This window comes from Thamnophis elegans, chromosome 3 (genome assembly GCF_009769535.1).
Source record: "Thamnophis elegans isolate rThaEle1 chromosome 3, rThaEle1.pri, whole genome shotgun sequence".
In the NCBI taxonomy this organism is placed as follows: domain Eukaryota; kingdom Metazoa; phylum Chordata; class Lepidosauria; order Squamata; family Colubridae; genus Thamnophis; species Thamnophis elegans.
In genome coordinates, this window is record NC_045543.1 from 70,924,844 (window position 1) to 70,944,381 (window position 19,538).

Consider the following 19,538-nt stretch of genomic DNA (forward strand, 5'->3'; position numbering starts at 1 on the left):
GAAGCGATGGATGTGATGAGCCAGGGTCTTGAGGCTGTTAAAGACTGGATGGGGGTCAACAAGCTTGTGCTCAATCCAGAAAAGACCGAGTGGCTGCTGTGTTTCCCTCCCGCGAATTGGCCAAGTGTTCCATCTCTCAGGCTGGGGGGGTCAAACTGTACACCCCTCAGACAGGGTTCGCAACTTGGGAGTCCTCCTGGACCCACAGCTGACCTTCGAACATCATTTGTCAGCTGTGACCAGGGGGGCATTTGCCCAGGTTCGCCTGGTACACCAGTTGCGTCCCTACCTGAACCGGGAGGCCCTCACAACAGTCACTCGTGCCCTTGTGACCTCTAGGCTGGAATACTGCAATGTGCTCTACATGGGGCTGCCCTTGAAGAGCATTCGGCGACTTCAGCTAGTCCAGAATGCGGCCGCGCGAGCGATTGTGGGTGCACCTCGCTTCACCCACGTAACACCTATCCTCCGCGAGCTGCACTGGCTGCCTGTTGATCTCCGGGTGCGCTTCAAGGTGCTACTTATCACCTACAAAGCCCTTCATGGTAGTGGGCCTGGGTACTTGAGAGACCGCCTACTGCCAATTACCTCCACTAGACCGATACGATCGCATCGATTAGGCCTCCTCCGAATTCCATCTTCCAGCCAGTGCAGACTGGCAACTACCCGGAGGAGAGCCTTCTCGGTGGCTGCTCCGACCCTCTGGAACGAACTCCCCGTGGAGATTCGGACCCTCACCACCCTCCAGTCCTTCCGCGCCGCTTTAAAGATCTGGCTGTCCCGGCTGGCCTGGGGTTAGGATTCTGGCCCCACCCGAATTGTGTGACTGTTGTGCTTTCTTTTTAATATGTTGTATTGTTTTCATGTTGGAAATTGTTTGTCCTTCCCCCCCTTTTTTTTGAACTGTGAGCCGCCCTGAGTCCCCCCAGGGAAAAGGGCGGCATACAAATAAAGGGAAACTAAACTAAACTAAACTAAACTAGAGACATGAAGGCTGCTTGGAAAGATGGTTTAATGGTGGACAGGATCACATAGCTTGAGCTCCTGAACAGAAAAGGGGGATCAAATGCTTCAATGTTGGGTGGAGAAGAAGAGAAGAAGGGCTGAGATGCTGAAAGTCCCTGGTTTTATGCCCTCTCTGGCCTTTGATCTTGAGCTTGTATTCTGATTGGTTGTCACACTCTCATGGGGCCATGCAGGGGCAACTCTCTAGACTGTGTTTTGAATCCAGGTTTGGTTGAGTTCTCAGATGCCATGTGGTGAGTGAGTAAAGGCTAATCATGCCTTAATCCCATTACCCTGGAGCTGAAGGGGAGAACCCTTTGTTATTTAAAGGGGCTGGTTTGGGCATCTTAATGGCCCATTGACAAAGGGGGATGAGCAGGAAGCTGCAGGGAGCTACTCTCTCTTTTCACATCCAGGGAAATATTCTGCCTTTTCAATATTTCCTAGGATATTTCATTTTTCTGGGAGAGGGTTGGGTGATAACTTCCTACAACTGCTTCTTGTTTTTTTATATTACATTATTTGGAATTTGGAATTTGCTTTATTTGTATGCCGCCCTTTTCCCTGAGGGGACTCAGGGCGGCTCACAATTCAAGGGAGGGGGATAAACAAACAAATTACAGAACAAAAAAACATACACTATTAAAAACACAACAATCATACCATTCGGAGTGGGGCTGCAAGTCTTTAGCCCCAAGCCTGCCGGAACAGCCTGGTTTTAAGGGCTGTGCGGAAGGCCTGGAGGGTGGTGAGGGTACGAATCTCCATGGGGAGTTCGTTCCACAGGGTCGGAGCAGCCACAGAGAAGGCCCTCCTCCGGGTAGTCGCCAGTCGACACTGGGCGGCTGATGGAATTTGGAGGAGGCCTAGTCTGTGGGATCTTATTGGTCTAGTGGAGGTAATTGGCAGCAGGCGGTCTCTCAAGTATCCAGATCCAATACCATGAAGGGCGGGAGGAGGCTGTCTTTGCCGTTTCATTAATCCAGGGGTGGAGTTCAATTTATTTATCAAAATCTACATTCTACATCATAACAAAGTGGATGTATGAAAAAAAAAGATAGTGGATCCCAGGCTGTGGACAAGAGGCAAGATCAACTGACCACCATATTGGAGTTCAAAAAATATATATGAAATACTGGGGTTCAATCTGGGGATTTAAACAGGTTGTGTAAGGATCCTTTATAACTCTATTTTTACTTATGGTGATTATATCCACAGAAATGTTCCTACAGTGGCCTGCCTTTTAGATGGTTGCTTGGCAAATGATTTTATTGTTAATACTCTAGTCAGGGAAAATGCATTGTAATGCAAATTATCTTTGATGTTTATGACTGGACAGCCATTTTTGGTGAAAATAAACAATGGAAATGAGCAATGCCATGTTTGTCTCTCCATCCCCATTTGCAGCTCTGGAAAAGCCATTACTGTATTGGATGCCTGAGAGATGCAGCTACAAGATATTGAAAGGGGGAGCATCTTTTTGTGATTGAAATCAGTTTATCAATCGCTTTCCTTTTTCCAGCAATGCACGGTAGCCCGCGTCCAGTCATTTATCCTTCACCTTTTGATCACATTAAATCGTGATTTTATACCAGATTAAAATGATGCAAGACGTGAGGGGGGGGACGACCCTTTAAATTGATGAAACCGGCAGCGCAACTCAGCCTAATTATATTCTATTATAAACTGGCGCTACAAAACGGTTACACCTGGCAACACACACACACAACCACAGTGGCCAGCGGTTTGGACACTGCGCCGCACATCTGGAGCTCCTTGATCAAAAGAGGCACTAAAAGGGAAGGTGCAAAACCGCAGGTTTTACGAGGCGGGATTTAAAAGGTATTTTGCCCGAGCCGCAGCAATCCAAACTTCAGCTATTCCTCGAAAAGCAGGATTTCCAAGCTTCAGTCTTTTCACTCTCTTTGCTCCGCCCTCCCTTCTCTTTCCTCTTCCATGAAATTAAAATAAATAAATAAAATAAAATAGAAACTAGGGCAGCTTTAACTGGGCCGTCTTGCATCGGGGAGTTTGCACGGCACCTTACGGCCCCCTCCTGTTGCTGCTACTGCTGCTGCGGTTGTCATGGTGCCTTCCTTTTGCAATCGCCGCGCCGGAGCTCGGCTGGGCTAGCGGACGCTGAACGTCTAGTCGCCGGGGAAAGAAGGCAGGAAAGAGTCGGGGGGGGGGCGTTGGCGTCGAGCCTCCCGATGCCTGGGCAGGATTAAGTTTCACGGTCGCCTGCGCGTGGATATCCTGCAGCTTTTCTTTTCGGGCCGTTACTTCAGAGCAAAGGAAGCGTAGGTTGGGAAGGGGGGTGTAGAGGAGAAGAAGGAGGAAGAGGCGGCAACAGCAATCCGAGGCTTCATCCAAAGCAATTGCCCGCTGCCCCCGTCCACCCGCCCTGAGAGTGCGGGGACTCCACAGCTCCATTGGGGAAAGGGAAGGACAGCAGGACTCCAGGGAGGAGGGGGGGGGCGCCATCGCCGCCTCCGTTGCTGTTGCTGCTGCTTCTCGGAATGCAGAAGCGGCGTGGAAGCTCCGCCCGGGGCGAGCCTTCTCATCGCCCCGCGCTCGCTTTTGTTCCCGCCGGCTGCTGCTGCTGTTGCTGCTGCTGCTGGTGAGGCGCTTTGCCAGCCCTGATTGTTGTGATTGTTACTCTTGCGGGGGGGTGGTCTTATTTCCAGGAGCGCCCTCTCCTTCCCTCCCTCCTGAAAGGCTAGGGAATGGTAGGGGGGGGGAGCCTCCCAGCCCTTCCTAGCGTATTAGCAGACCCGCTCCGCTTTCGGTTTAAAGGGAATAGCGCCGGGGGGCAGCGGAAGAGACTTTTCTCTGGGGAGGGGGCATCGTAACGCTGGTAGAGGGCAGCCCCCCCCATATTGCTTTCGGTGGAGGCGGGTCCGGAGGAGGCCAGCGTACTAGCTTTGTTGGCGCGGCCAAGGGAAGGTTTAGGCCGCCTGTTGCTTCTTCTGGAGAAGCTGGCCGGGCTGGCCGAGTTCCAGCAACTGGGTCTCTCTTTATGTGTGTCTCTATATGTGTTGCTGTGTGTGAGTGTGTTTGCAAGGGGAGGGGTAAACCGGGTCCTCCCCGAACTGCGGGAGGAACCGAGGAGATGCTATTTGGTTTTGCTTCGGGAAGAAAGTGGATGTCAACAAAAGGGCTACTTCCTCTGGTTGAGTTGGATTCATTGTATCAGGAGTGGGAGGGATGAAGGAATTTCTGTATTAATATTGTATGTCTTTCCCCTCCCACCCCCAACTTCTTCCCTGTGGCTTGGCCGTTTATGTCTGACCCTCCCCCCCCTCGTGTTCTGCAACTTTATGCTCCCGAAACCCTGGTGTGGCATAGTCTTGGGTAGTGCTTTAGTATGGGTGTGTAATGTGTTGTGTAGTGGATCAGCCGGCCTCTCTGTTTTAAGCACGTCACAAAGTGTAAAAGAAGTTGTATGGCTGAGGAAAGGGGGGGGGATCTGTTCTTGGTTGCATGCGCACTTCAGTGGATTGGAGTCAATTATGCAGATTAAAAACAGCATCCTCCTTTAGCACTGAGCTTTTCATAGTTTCTTTTCTGTAAAATAACCGGGAAAAGGGGAATAAATCAAGAACTGCATCTTTGAACTTCAGTGCATTAAAAATGGAGGAAAAGCTGTACAGTAAAGACTTTATTTAGTACAGAAGCTTGAGTATGTTGATCTGCTATGTTTATCATCACTAGAAATAGTGATAAAATGCATTTCTCTGCCCTCCCCCCCCCCCCAGCGAGTAGCTGTTGGATTTTTCTACAGTAACAGAGTAGATAATCAAGAAACTGATAATTCCTCCATATGTAATCACAGTAGAATAGAAGAGTGGGCATTTATGAATACAATTGTAGAGTAACAAACATTAGGCAGGTCTGCTGCATCTGCACTCCATATTAATTCAAAATAGCAAACATTCTGGTTGGATCTCATTACTGGAAAATATACTTCATTAGTAATTGTTTGAATTATTAATTGAAAGGATGGGGAAACAAGTCTTCATAGTAGGACTACACTGAATTAAGACATTATGAATTGTTAAATAATCTTGATCATGCATTCTTTATTTTCTTGGCAAGCCCCTTAACCTTTTAATTTCAAACTCTGGGCTAAAAATATTCTCCACCATTTAACTATTTCTTGGATAGATCCACAATCCATTGACTTGGATGCATTGATTTAGAAATATTTGTTAAATTCAACAGAGTCTAGGCAAAGCTATATTTCGGTATGTCAGTATATATTTCTGTCTATAGTAAGTACAAGAAGAAGAGGTAAAACTTGTTTGTATGCAATAGTTGAATTTTGCTGATATGCAATGTATAATTATCAGTGAAATTATAGAATAAGCATATTTTAATGCTGTGCTATGGGGATCACTAGAACATTAAAACTTTTCTTAGAAATAGAGTGCCACTTGTTTGCCTGTTTTTAAGACATGGATTTAGAAAAAATAGAGTATACCAAATAACTTGGGAATTTTTAAAATAAATAATATAGAGGCTTTAAATATTGATATAAAATAAATGTATGCTTCAAATTAAGTATATGATTTTTTTCTTGCATAAATGCATTTTTATAATGGCATAATAGAAATAACTAACATGTTAAACATATTGCATTAAAGCAGCATGTCTTTTAAGAAACATACTTTGTTAACATTTACATATAACAAACAGACTTTTAAGAGAGTCTATAAAGCTCTCTTGTATTTTCTTTACAAGGTAGAACTCTTTTGAAAAATTAATAATCAAATTCAATGCACTCACTAAAATAAATGTCAGCATATCAATGGACGTTAGTATATATTTGTTCTTTTTTGCAAATGGCAAAACTACGCATTGAAATTACAGGCATGCTGATGGATAACCCAATAAATTAAACTACAGAATTTAGCTCATTGGGATCTTGCTATTTATCCTGGTTCGTTGTAGTGGCATATTTTGTATTACTGCACAGGCTTTCACCATCTTGTTTGCTCTTCCAATAACATCACAGATTGGGTTATAAAAGGTCCAGGCAAAAAACAAAAAGAAGTTTAACTCAGAAGTAAATGTAATTATAAGCAGGTATTTTCAGGCATATAATTTGTCAATATTGATATAAATGGGAACATTTGGATTAAATGGTGGCTTTCTATAAATTTGCCTGCATTTGCAAAAGCTATTGGATCCAGAATTTGTTCTTCGATATCCATTGGGTGTAAACAGTAATTCTTGTAGTTTGCAAACTAGTTGTACCCTGTTGAAGGAGGATAGGAGGCAAGAGAGGTGTATGTTGTATGTTGCCTTGGTGGTTTTTAGCACGTTAGAAGAAAGTATAAAAATTAAAAATATGAGTGATAAAAATATGGACCTTTACAAAGGCCACTTAAGATGGCTTGCTATAGAAATCTAGTGAACATCTATCATAACTGTGTTTTCAGATGGAGAATGGTTGTATATGGAAAGCGAATAGAATGACATTAAGACAGCCAAAATAATATTTATAGCAATGGTACCTTTTTCTAACATGAAGATTGTCTTAAAATTATTCCAACTTTGTAATGACACTACCTACTCACCACTATATTTTCATTAGTATGATATATTGCATTTTGCTAATTCCCAAATGAGACCCAGAACGTTCAACAGTGTGTATCTGCTTCAGACTAACACCAAAAGCAGGGCTAGAAAAGTTATTGACATTGCCTTTTTCTCAATTCCAATCCAGTTTTTACTGGGTTGTATACACGCCTATAGTTCCAACAAAAATTCCCTTGATATGTCAAGGGTGGTTAAATTGCTAGTCACAGGTGGCATGATGTTTAGAAGGGCTAGGGATCATTGCCATTCTTCCATGGCTAGATAGCCTGGGCAACAGAGAAGATGGAAGTTGGCAGTTGGTGTCTCTGATCCAATCCACTGTACTTGGCTGAAGGATAAGTATTCTTCCGTTGGCTCCATCAAATTCTTCTTCTTCAAAAACCCTCTAGCCTTCCATTCTTCAGAAACTTCTGGCTACTGAAGTGATAAGAACAAAATGACAATACCTAGATAACAGCATTCTGGAACTTTACAACTTGATTAAAGTACAGGAAGAAGGAAACTGTCCCACACCTTCCCCCTTTTTTCCTCCAGACTCCAGATTGAGGCTCAGGCTGCCATCACAAAGGGAAAAGAGACAAACAATCCAATGAAGAAAACCCCAATTGCCACCCATTATCACACTTCCCTTGAGGACCAGAGAGATAAGGAGGAAGTTGAATGGTCCATAGACAAGAAAAAAGATAAAATAGCTAATGCTCTAATTTATTAGTTCAAAAAAGATTTCTCACAAGCCTGTAAGATCCAATTGAGAATAGGAGTAAACAAAAGGCCTGCCCCAATCTAAAATGTTACATAGTAAGGTCAGTAGATTATCAAGCTGCATCTTCCATTTCCTCAGTTGTAACTGAACCCTGACTCAACACTCCTCTCACTCTGGAACAGACACAATTTCCAAAACAAATCACACCAGCCTCAGTTTCAGTTTGGAGAAGAATGCCTTCCACTAACACCCAGAGCACATATGAAGACAACAGCAATTGTTACAACTTCTGTGTATGTAAGAGGCTAATGGAACATCCATCTGTGAACTGTCATAATGATGCATGTTTCCCAAACACAGTCTCAATAGGGCCATATCATAACCCCCCCCCTGCTTCTATCAATATTTCTCCACCTCATTCTTCATTCATTCACAAGGCAACAAAACATCCTGAAGGCTTAAATCATCTTGACTATACAAGTGATTGGATAAATCCCCAAAGATGGGACATTCTTGAGATGATATTCTGTATTCGTCATGGTTCCTAAGAAGAGCAGAGAATGGTATAGCATCTTGGATCTGAAGTGAGTAACATCAAATAGAGTAAGTTTGGGTAGAAACTCTGAAATCCACTATATAATGATAAAAGTGCCCCTCCAATGATTCAGCCTCACAAGTTACACAATTCTAACTACTGATTTCAAGTCATTTTTTCAAACACCAGGGGCATACTGTGGAATACTAGCTGTTCACCATCTGTGCATGGTTTTTCTATTTGACTTTTGTTCAGTTCCCAGTGAATTCACAAAGATGATAATGATTGCAGTAGTCCACTTATATCCCGGGGAATATACTTAACTAGATGACTTGCTCATTCTATTCTGTTGATTAAATAGGGAGAGACATCTGAAATCTTCTGGGCTTCCCAAGGATCCTGGCACTTAATTTATAGAAATAGGAGCACCTTTCAACCAATGCATAACTTAAAGCATATAAATGTTATTATATGCACTGAAAGGAGGCTATCCAGCAGCTGTTTGTTTCTACTTTTCAAATCAGATGTCCAATCCTTATGATTCTTATCAGTCTCCACTATCTGATGATGAAATAGACTCAATGACATGGATGGAATTCCACTTCCCTCCTCTCTATCTGATGCTTTTTCCCTTCCAGAACAAAGGTTCAAAGATCCTGGAGACTCTTGCAAATTCATTAAAGAGCTCCCTCAGATGGTGCATCTAGAAAGCCTTGTACAAAGGTATGGATGTGGTCCTGCTAGATCCAGGTCACAACTTATGCTTGTGGACATGCTCAAAGTCCATTTTTAAAGCAATGTAGCCTTGGGTCTAGGCCAGTGGCCCCCAACATTTTGGGCATCAGGGACTGGTTCCATTGAGAGAGGTTTTCTCCACGTGGTTTTGCATCCCGTGGATGGGGCTTTGCTTGTTTATGCAGCCTGGTTTCTGGCATGGTGTGGACTCATGCTGGTCCATGAACCAGGGTTTGGGACCCCTGGTCTAGGAGATAGGCATTCTCTGTTGCTTTGCCTGCCTTTTGGAATGAGTCCACTGACTTTTTGTTAAGTTGAAAATACCTGTTTTGTTTCCTGTGCATTGGAGCAAGATATTGAAAGAGTCCATTTTGCTTTAAGAAGTGGTACTTGCCTTGGCTGTGTATTAATCATATTTTGTTATATTGATTCTGTATTGCATTTAATGTTTGACTTAATTGTTTTTTTTTAATTTATGTATGGTTTTTTTTGCCCAGAGTTGCAAGTTGTGAGTGGAACAGCTATATTAATTCTTTAAACAAATAAATAATTAAAAAGCAATTTTGTGTTATCACTTGTATGTATATGTTTTCTCTAGATTGCAAATGCAAAACAAATAATGATTTTTTTAAAAAAACCTTCATATTTTTATTCATATTTTTTTCATTGAATTACAAACACAGTATTTTTAGCTGAAGGAGAATGAACATGTTTTAAATCATATAATAACATACAATTGTGCTCATAACTACTTATGTTCACATAAGCCTTAAAAACATAAATTTAATAGACCCAGAATTGAATCCGCCAGAAGCTGAAGTCTCAAAACTTTTTATGGAAACAATACAGTGCAAATGTAATTTACCTGATGGTGAAAGAGATACATTGATGGAGCCAGATGTATTTCCTGAGGCAGCATGTTGGATAAAAAAGAGCACAAATAATTAAGACTTGTGTGCTGGCCTTACATATCTTGGCTGTGGCCTATGGATGATGGCCTCAGTAGTAGAGAAACTCCTGTCTTAATGTGACAGTTCCCATAGTAGTCATGGCTGAGGTTATAGTAAGACCTCAGCTAAGGACTTGCAGTTTGCTTAGATATCAATCAATAACCAATGAAGAGGATACAAAACAAATGTTAAATATTCTGTTTTCTGGTATCTATCACAAACTAGTGCTGTTTATTTCGGGCATGTAACACCATTACTCTGCAAGCTGCATTGACTTCCAGTGTGGTTCTGGATATAATTCAAGGTGCTGGTTGTTACCTTTAAAACTCTCAATGGCTTGGGACTGAGTTACTCCCTGATTGTCTCTCCAAATTGTCTTACCACATCTTATCCAACCTGGCAGGAGGGGCATGCTTTGGGTACCATTAGCTAAAAAATGCCAACTGTCAGGGCTAAGAAACACAGCCTTTTCTGCCTTGGCACCTGCCTTTTGAAACATCATCTCTCCTGAGATTAAATTGGTTCCATCCTTGCTGACCTTCCATCAGGCCTTGAAAAGTTGGTTTTGTCCCTAACTCCTGGCTGTGTAGTTAATTGGTTGAATGATGCTTGTCTGCTGTTAAGTTTTCATGTTCTGCAGTTCATTGTAAGCTGCCTAGAGCCACATATGTGAGACAAGCAGCTATATAAAATACATACTTACATGCATACCTTACATATATGTACATATATACATTGTCTCAGTGATTGCCAGAATCTTCTTATTTTGGTAGATTAGAAACAGATTAGAAACTTGTTTTCCGAGCATCTTCTAGCTGTTGTAAAATTAGCACTCTGCATGCAAGAAGCTTCCCTACATACCTCATGAGGAGAAGGTGCTCTTTTGTAATATCCAATGAACATCTTAGCCTGGATATCAGTGTTAGTTTTAGCAAGCCTTGAAAGTCACTAACAGCTCTGCGGTAAAGCTTATTATGGAACTGGCTATCTTTGGCATTGCATGTTGGTTAATCTGTTGCTATGAGCTTATCGTTTCTGAGGTATTTATCTACAAAGGATTTTTGAAATGGGACTGTTGATGAACACATGAAACTTTTCATTGGAGATTATATCTGCAGAGAAGTCTTGTAGCTGGTAGACAAGATTAGTGGTGCATGTTACCTTTTTGACCAAATGATGAATGTGTAGTAAAATAGTTAAAATAGTATGTGGTAGATAACAGACCTTTAAAATCCAGGGGATTAGACAGCTGAAGGCTGACAGCTGTTCTGGGCTAAGAGCCTCTTGGTACGAAAACATGTTTTATCTTGACAGTAACATTTTAACATTTAGTTTGCTTCTCATAGGTTTATCATAGTTTCAGATAATAATGAGATTTTATGGTTTTTTTGGATCACTAATATTTTTATGAAAAATAGCAACCACTAATATTTTAAAAAATCTTGCACAGGGACTGAGACTCAGGAAAAGTAACTACATAGCTTTCCACTTCTGTTTTCTTAACCTCTTTCTTTCTCTACACCTCTTTTCCTCATGGAGGAATTGAGAAATTGCATTTACATTAATACCAGATGCTATTTCATATAATGTGATTAAACAGGAGCCATTGTTAAAGCTTTCTGTGCTAAAATTGCAATAACATTGTTATGACCCCAAAAAGTACATACGTTGGGAATAAAATTTTATGTAGCACACTGTATTGTAATGAAGTTTTTACTTATTACAATGTATTTCTACAGAATTGCAATGGATTACTTTCAGTCTTGGGTATTTTTTTTTTAGGGTTACTAATAAAATTGAGATCATTTCTATAATATTTATTTAAAATTGTTCATCTCCTTTCTCCCAATTCTTTTTAGGAAGACCTTATATTAATTACTATCTGGTGAAGTGGGAATTAAGCAAAAGTCATGTTGGAAACAATTGGTAAGATATAGTAATAAAGTTCATTTAGAAATACTAAAATATATTTAACTTACTTAGAATTAAGTATATGCTAAATGGTTTCATTCTCATGTTGAAGAATCTTGTTAATGTAACTATTGATCTTTCTAACATAAGAAAAGATAAATGGAGTATTCCTCAGTAAATAAATCATGGAGTCGGTCCAAATGAGGAAAAGCAGAGAGTATGCATAGGGTCCACAGCAAATCACTGTGACACAAAATGATGTATTTGTGTCCTGAATGTAAATCATGGTATTAGTGTGATGCCATTGTCATCAGTGATTCATCATTTGTATCCCTCTTAAGTCCTCACTTGTGTGTCATGATAGCATATCAGAAATTATGTATTTAACCATGTGAACAATTCTATATGGGTTTGAGCACTGATCCATGCATGCCTGGACACCCACAGCAGCTTGGGTGTGGGTTGCACTTGCAGTAATTTAATCAATTGCATAAATTAAAAGGATAAAAGCAGCATTGCAATATAAACTACATCCCTTTTGCATTGGAGTACAAAATTGTTGTCCGTGTACGAGAAAAAAGCAGGGCTTGTTTTGTGATACTCCAGTACTGCTTTCATTATTCTCCAGATGTTGCTGCTATATGCATATTCAAGAGGGAGCAGATCTCCTCCCTCTTGCCCAGTATTGGCTCTAATGTTCTCCTGATGCAAAATATCAACCGGAATCCTCCTAGATGGATGTTTGAATACAAAAGAATCAAATTGAGTTGGGTTACAAATAGAACAAGCATAAGACCATATGTTTAAGAATTAAGGCTGTCTTCCTTTCAAATTTTGTTTGGTTTTCATTATAATTTAAAACAATCATGTAAACAGTCATTTAATGTGTTGTCTGGGCTTTGTGCAATGATCACAATTTATGGAATTTATCTCCGAAACATTTTTCAACATCTCTGAGCATCTTTGGAGTTTGGGTCATGATTTTTATATTTATAATGATTTCTACCACATAATGTAATAAACGTGGTGAAGTTAGCATGTCACAGTGAATGGTTTTCCCCCCTAGATATACACCGAGCCCTCCAGGCAGTAGAACGCCTGCAAGCAAAATTGCGAGAACGTGGTGATTCAGCAAATGAGGAGAAATTAAGTTTACTAAAATCAGTACTGCAGAGTCCTTTATTCAATCAAATCCTAAACCTACAAACTTCTCTTCCACAGTCACGAGATCAGGTAGGAAAAAGACCATCAGGAGGGACAAAAGAAAATGCTGATAAATCTTTCCTAGATTTTTTCATATGATACCTCTGTGAATAATTAACAAACGTATGTTGAATATTTAAACAAAATGTTACATTTGGTAGTGAAATTCATTGAGCTTCAGTAAATTCAGCATGGTTAGCATTTTTTTAAAGGAGAACAGATGAGTATTTTACAATATAAATGTTGCTAATGTTAATATGCATTCCTAATTTACAGTGATTAAAAATAATGCTTCTACTAAAATGAGGATAACCCTATTAATTAATCAGGCTGTCTTGCTAAACACAACATGTTTTTAAAAAGATAGAAATAATATTCTTAAAACACATCATAAGAAGTTAGACTTGTCGGAAGTAATACTGCTGATTATATTTGCATAGGATTGAATTCTTAACTTTAATTCAGACAACTTTTCTTTGGCTATGAATTAGCAAAAACATAGCTTGTGATTGATTGCCAATCTCATATCAGAAAAGATCATTTGAAGTTGGATATTTGTAGATTTTACTGTTGTTCCATTTTTTAAGTTCTCTGTATGAATTTCGGAATGTATGCTGAGTAGAGCATGCATTAAATAACCAATTAGATCTACGTCCTAGTTCTCTGACCCTATGCATGGATTATGTTCTAAGACATGATTATTATATGCATTGATGGCATATATCTGAATCAGCTAGAATATAATCTTGGTAAACCAAAATGGTGATGGCAAATAATAATATTGCTTTGTTCTGCCTTTGTTTTTCCTGCCTTTAGTTTCCTCTGTAGTGATCTGACAAATGTTTGTCCCTTTACATATAAAGAGATAAGATAACAACATCATTGCAAAGACTGGCTATGCTTGCATGATATGATACGTATGGTTAATTTAAACATGGCTTTCTCAGTTGCCCAAATTTTATGGGGTTGCATGACATAAAGTAACCAGATGGGCTGGATTCAAATAGCACACCAATGTATAGAAAGAGAGCTATGGTCTTGTATCATTAATTGTTCCATGGGCTCCTTGGAGCTCTCTGAGCTTGGTTGTTTTCTTGCAGACATTCATTATCTAACTAGGTAACAACACCAATGCTAAAAGGGAATGGGGTTTGCTCTCTCTTTATATACTTCTGTTTCCTTCTTTTCTTACTATGACAATAGGAAACTTTTGCTTTTTATTTTTGAGCACAAACTATGATTAATATGGTTCAAATAAATAATGTTTTATGAGTTTGTTTTGTACACCAATAACCCAATTTTTAAAATCATGGTTTGTTGGAGAAGGGACATGTTTTGCATATTAACCAAACCCAAATACAGTCTTGCTCAATCAGGCCAAGACTGTTCTTTAATCCAGCATTTTGTTTCTCATAGTGGCCAACTCCAGAGCAGGTGATTGAGATAGGACCCTTCCTTACCCGTGTTTCCTTGCAGGTGACATTAGCGGTCATGCTGCCCTGGATTTGGAGGTGACAATGACTTTTCAAGACCAGAGATATGTTCTTTATAAATGCATGTAATCGCCTTTTAATGCTACTCAAGTTTGTGGCCATGGCAACTTGTGGTAATGAATTCCACATGGTAATTATATAGTGGTTTTTGAGCAAGTTAACACTTCATGCAAAGCCAAAACCAAGCCTCTTACGCCTTCGTGATTTGTGTAAACTAGGACCAAACGTGACACGTTGAAGTTAGTGGTGCTTATTGTCAGCCACAAATCCAGATCATGTGGCAAACTTTAATTAAAAGGAGAAGTAAAATCTTCCAAATTTCTTCACTTGGCCACATGCCGCAAAGCCAGGGAACAGGCTTAAGAAGGAAAATTTGCTTCAGGTTGTGTGTATTGCAGTTAACAGTGATTTATAAATATCTGTAAATATATTCAATATCTTTCAATGGAATTGTTCCAAAAACTTTATGCAACAAATTAAAAGAAGAAAAGTGCTGAACTTTTTCTTTAAATTGGAGCTTGAAGCATTCTTTGTGGGCATATGAGCATTCCTGAGAGCAGGAATCTGACCTGAGCAATGATTACCAAAGCAGGTTTTATAACAGAAAGATTTATTTATAGGAAATTCAATATATGGGTAGGCAGTCTAGCACCTAACTAATTGAATCCTCCAGAGAGGAATCAAAGGAGCTTTTGGTCTCTGTGTGTCTTCCTGGGAAGCAAAGGCAGAAAGGTGTGAGCTCAGATTAGTTAGTTAAAAAAAACAGGGGAGAGGGTTAGACAAAGAGGGCACACATTAAATAATTAACTCTTCATACTCTACTGATTCCTATCATGGGTCATAAAGTACCAAAGAGTCAGTGCCCATTGAATTTAGTCCTCCAACATTTTAAAACACAATGCTTTAGCTAACAGTTTAAATTTTTTATTTGACCTTATGTCAGCTATGAGGATGTTAAAATTAGCACTGAAATTATGAAAGAGAACACATTGGGAGAAAAATAAAGCTAATCTGAATTCCTGTTCTTCACATAATTGTGTCGCTGCAACACCCACCTAGAATGTGCTGAAAAGTGAATGGAATGCAGTTATTAGAAATGTGAATTGCTGCATGCCTTTGTATAATTGAATGCTTTACAAAGCCTTCAATGTCTGTCATATATGGGAAGAAAGTGTAAATGTGATCTTTTTTCCTGCCCTATGTTTTCTCTTTCCCTCTTCAGGCAACTAAAGGTCAAAGCTTAAAAAAATAAATGCCACCAACTTTGATTTTTTTAAGCCTAAGCTGCTTACATAATAAAAATACAACTGAGGTAGATTTAAAAAAAAATTAGATAAATTACAAACTAAGTACTCAAGCATCATCTGATTGCAGTGGAAATGTAATGCCAAAATATATATTTTTATCATATAAAGTGGCATCAGTGGTAATCGGGGCCAGAATTTCAACCACTAAGCTATGCAGTTTTAAAGCAAGATGTCATGGGACAACATTCCATAACAACGGCAATCTTGACATTTCACATTGCTGTCATTTAGCGGTATTCTGGGAGGCCAATCCAACCCCCAATAAGCTGCTCGGCAGTGAAGGCTCCAGTGTCTCCTGGCGGCAGTGAGTGGCGGCAGCGGTGACAGGCTGCACCAACCCTCATCCCCTCTCTGCAATATTCTCTCTATAAGACGTACAAACATTCCCACCCACTTTTTTGGGGGAGGAAAAGTGCGTCTTATAGTGTGCAAAATACAGTATCTGATGTTACATTTAATTATTGATGTGTGCAGTGAATAGGTGGGGGTTACTTTGTTTAGTATTAAATGATTTGTTCTTGTGATCCTGAAGATCCTCCTTATAAGATCTAAAGTATTTCTCCATCACAATTAAAAAAAACATTTTAATTCCGAATTTTTGATGATTTGACTTTTTACTGGTAGATTGTTTTTTAAGATAACCCATAAATCAGTCAGTCACTTTTTTCTTATTATTGTAAGCCATCTTCCCTAGCTGAAAAATTGCGTAGGAGCCACTTTGTCTGATGTTATCTTTCATGCTAAATCAATCCTTTTTGTACATGCAAATCACTTTCTTTAATTGAGTTTAAAAATGATGATCATTAGAGTGGAGTGCCACTATCAATTATTATAGATGAATTAGTAGTCAATAATACATCAAAAGTCTGCCATAGTGTGTACTAAAGCCTTTTAAAAACCTAATTAAATCTTAGCCGGTTTTGAATGGAATGAATATGAATTAAGATCCTTTTCTTTTCTTTTGTAACTAGTCTCAAGTTATAACAGGAAGCCTTCCCTTTGCCTTTTCAATTTTTGAGAGACAGCAATTTTTCTTTCTTAATCAGTTTATTTCTTTACATTAGGAGACATTCTGTTTCCTAAGAAAGGAGAGAATAATCTGTTAGATGAACTTTAAGGACAATGAATCACAAAAACAGGAAGTCTGACTTTCTTCTTAATGAAATGATCTGCCATCCAGGTTCATAGTCTTATCTCAGGAGCCAGCAACCTGCGGCTCTGGAGCTGCATGTGGCTCTTTCATCACTCTGCTGCGGCTCCCTGCTGCTCAAAATATGTGACACAACCACCAATGTGCGACACCCCCAGCACGTGATTTGTTGAGCTTTTCGATCTTCAGTAGGCCAACGATGAATAAATCCAAGAAAAGTTTCATAAGAAAACACAGCCTTTAATTCAAATATCTGTGCTGGTTTTGTGGGCACTCAGGAAATAGTCAGGCATGGGAAAGATTTTGTGGCTCCCAATGTTTTCTTTTCTGTGAGAAACAGGTCCAAATGGCTCTTTGAGTGTTTAAGGTTGCTGACCCCTGGTCTAACTGAAATGCAGCCAGAAGAACTTCTAGACTGTATGATCTATCAACGCAGATATTTTATATAGCTTTTGATATTTTTCCCGATACGATAGTCTCCAAATCACAGATATCACTCAGTTAAACATTTTAAATCTTATTCATCCTAGCACATAATTTGTTTTGCTGAAAGAAGTGGGACAAATGCAGTTAAAAGACAAAGCTACCAACAGTGTGTTTTTAGAAATGAAAAAGAATGATTACTGGTAGTCCTCGAGTTAAAGCCATTTATTTAGTGACCCTTTGAAGTCACATTGGCAGTACAAAAAGTGTCTTATGACTGTTTTCAGATGACTATTGCAGCATCTCCATGGCCACAGGATCAAAATTCAGACTCTTGGCAACTGGTATGTATTTATGATGGTTACACTGTCCCAGGGCCACATGACAACCTTTTTAAAATTTGTGACAAGCAAAGTCAATGGGGAAGTCAGATTCACTTAACAACCATCTAACTAATTTGACAACTTTCGTGATTCACTTAATAGCTGGGGTAAAAAAAGATCCTAAAATGAGGCAGACTTCACTTAACAACTGTCTCACTTAGCAACAATAATTTTGGGCTTGGTTGTGGTCATAAGTCAAGGACTACCTGTATACAGTATTATTATTTCGTGCTCTTGTGAGGATGTAGTTGGTCCTTGTAGCTGTATGTAGCCGAACTATCACTGACATTGAAGGAACTATGTAATTCCTTCTTGTTCACAGGTGATTTTCCTGTAAAATAACTAAATCCAAAGGTTTGTTTACTCTTAATGTTTACAGTAATATTTGTTTTTACAATTTCAGTGCCATGTGTCATTTTAGGACATATTTTCCAGTGGTTATTGTTTTTTTGTTTTTTATACTTTTAACTGTATTTTTTGTGTTCTTAAATTAAATTTAAAAAAGTGTTATATACAACCTTCAGGTGAACCTTGCACCTTCCATATTCTCATCTGGTGAGCACCTGCAACTTTCCCGTCATGGTAGTGTTGTGGGCTCCTCACTACACAATGACTCCTACTTGATGGCTCAAGAGAACAGTAACCCTTCTAATGGGCTAGGAATTGTTCTCCAGTCGATAACTCCTCAGATTAATGGGAAGCCTGCAAGCGATGAATTTGAACTACTGATCAGAAATATGGCACAGGTAAATTTTATTTAAATTAAATCTCAGATGATTGGAAACATCAAATTGATTTTTCCAAAGTCCTTTCCTTTACCTTCACTTTCTTGGGTTAACAATGATTTTCTCTATTATTAAATAGGAAACTCAATTTCTCTTCATATGTGATTACAATCAGGGATAGCGTTTCCATATGTCATCTTATAGGGGAGATGAGTGACATAACATTTAGTAAAAGTAAAGGTTCCCCTTACACATATGTGCTAGTCATTTCTGACTTTAGGGGGTCGTGCTCATCTCTTGTTTCAAAGCCCAAGAGCCAGTGCTGTGCGAAGACTTCTCTGTGGTCATGTGGCCAACATGACTAAATGCCAAAGGCGCATGGAACGCTGTTACCTTCCCACCAAAGGTGGTTCCTATTTTTCTACTTGTATTTTTTATGTGCTTTCGAACTATTAGGTTGGTAGAAGTTGGGACAAGTAACAGGAGCTCACTCTGTTACATGGCACTAGGGATTCAAACTGCTGACCTTTCTGATTAACAATCTCAGCATCTTAGCCACTGAGCCACTGCGTCCTGGGTAACATTTAGTAAATAAGTAAAATTAAATAAAATCTGCAGAGGCAGCAGGGTTGAGTGAGTTGACATTACCTTCTTCTGAAGATATCCATTTATAGTCCTGAACATTCTATACCCACGTAGGCTTTCCAAACAATCAATGTTCCTGGTTTTCTTAACTATAGTGTTGCCAAACACACATTTTCATGTCTATACTGGATGTATGTTGCTTGATTGTTTTCATTAATATACAAATATGAAAATTAAGTGAACCTTTTGAAATCGGAGTGCTTTTGAGTTTTTTCAAAGTAGCTTATTTCCTGTTGTTTTTGCTACTAGGGTCGTCTTGTTGAGACAATAGAACTTTTAAAACCTACAAGTGGCGGGCTTGGTTTTAGTGTGGTTGGCCTGAAGAGTGAATATAGAGGTGAACTTGGTATATTTGTGCAGGAGATTCAAGATGGAAGTGTGGCGCAAAGGTGAGTTTGCCTGTAAGCTATACACTGAAAAAGATGTATAAATGCCAGCTTTCAAATGGATTGTAAACATAAACATTTAAAATTTGAAATGTATCCTTTAAATAATTATTTTTATGAAATGAATGAATTAGTGAATGTGTTGGGTTTGAGCTCAAAGGACATCTTGCTAGAATGTTTCACAAAACATTTTGAATTGCATATATTTTAATGAAGCAAATCTTGAACCAGTTTAATTGTCATTCAAACAAAACTCAACACACTTTGAGGGTTTCAGCCACAGGAAACAATTCTTCTCTTTTTTAATCCAAGATACACAAGAATAAATAGGACTCTGCTGAATGCTAGCAGTGAGCCAACTTTGGGAAGAATTGGCAGGG

At 39.4% G+C, this 19,538-nt stretch overlaps 1 protein-coding gene across 1 annotated transcript in view; it reads left to right on the top strand.

Moving 5' to 3' along the window:
* Positions 1-3,257: 3,257 nt before the first annotated feature.
* Positions 3,258-19,538, top strand: part of MPDZ (multiple PDZ domain crumbs cell polarity complex component) — a 113,378-nt gene continuing 97,097 nt past the window's right edge. The window contains exons 1-5 of the mRNA XM_032214401.1: positions 3,258-3,625; positions 11,392-11,458; positions 12,510-12,676; positions 17,927-18,148; positions 19,022-19,161. Of these exons, the coding sequence (XP_032070292.1) occupies positions 11,443-11,458; positions 12,510-12,676; positions 17,927-18,148; positions 19,022-19,161 (545 nt within the window). The 5' untranslated portion in view covers positions 3,258-3,625; positions 11,392-11,442. The remainder of the gene's footprint in view (positions 3,626-11,391; positions 11,459-12,509; positions 12,677-17,926; positions 18,149-19,021; positions 19,162-19,538) is intronic.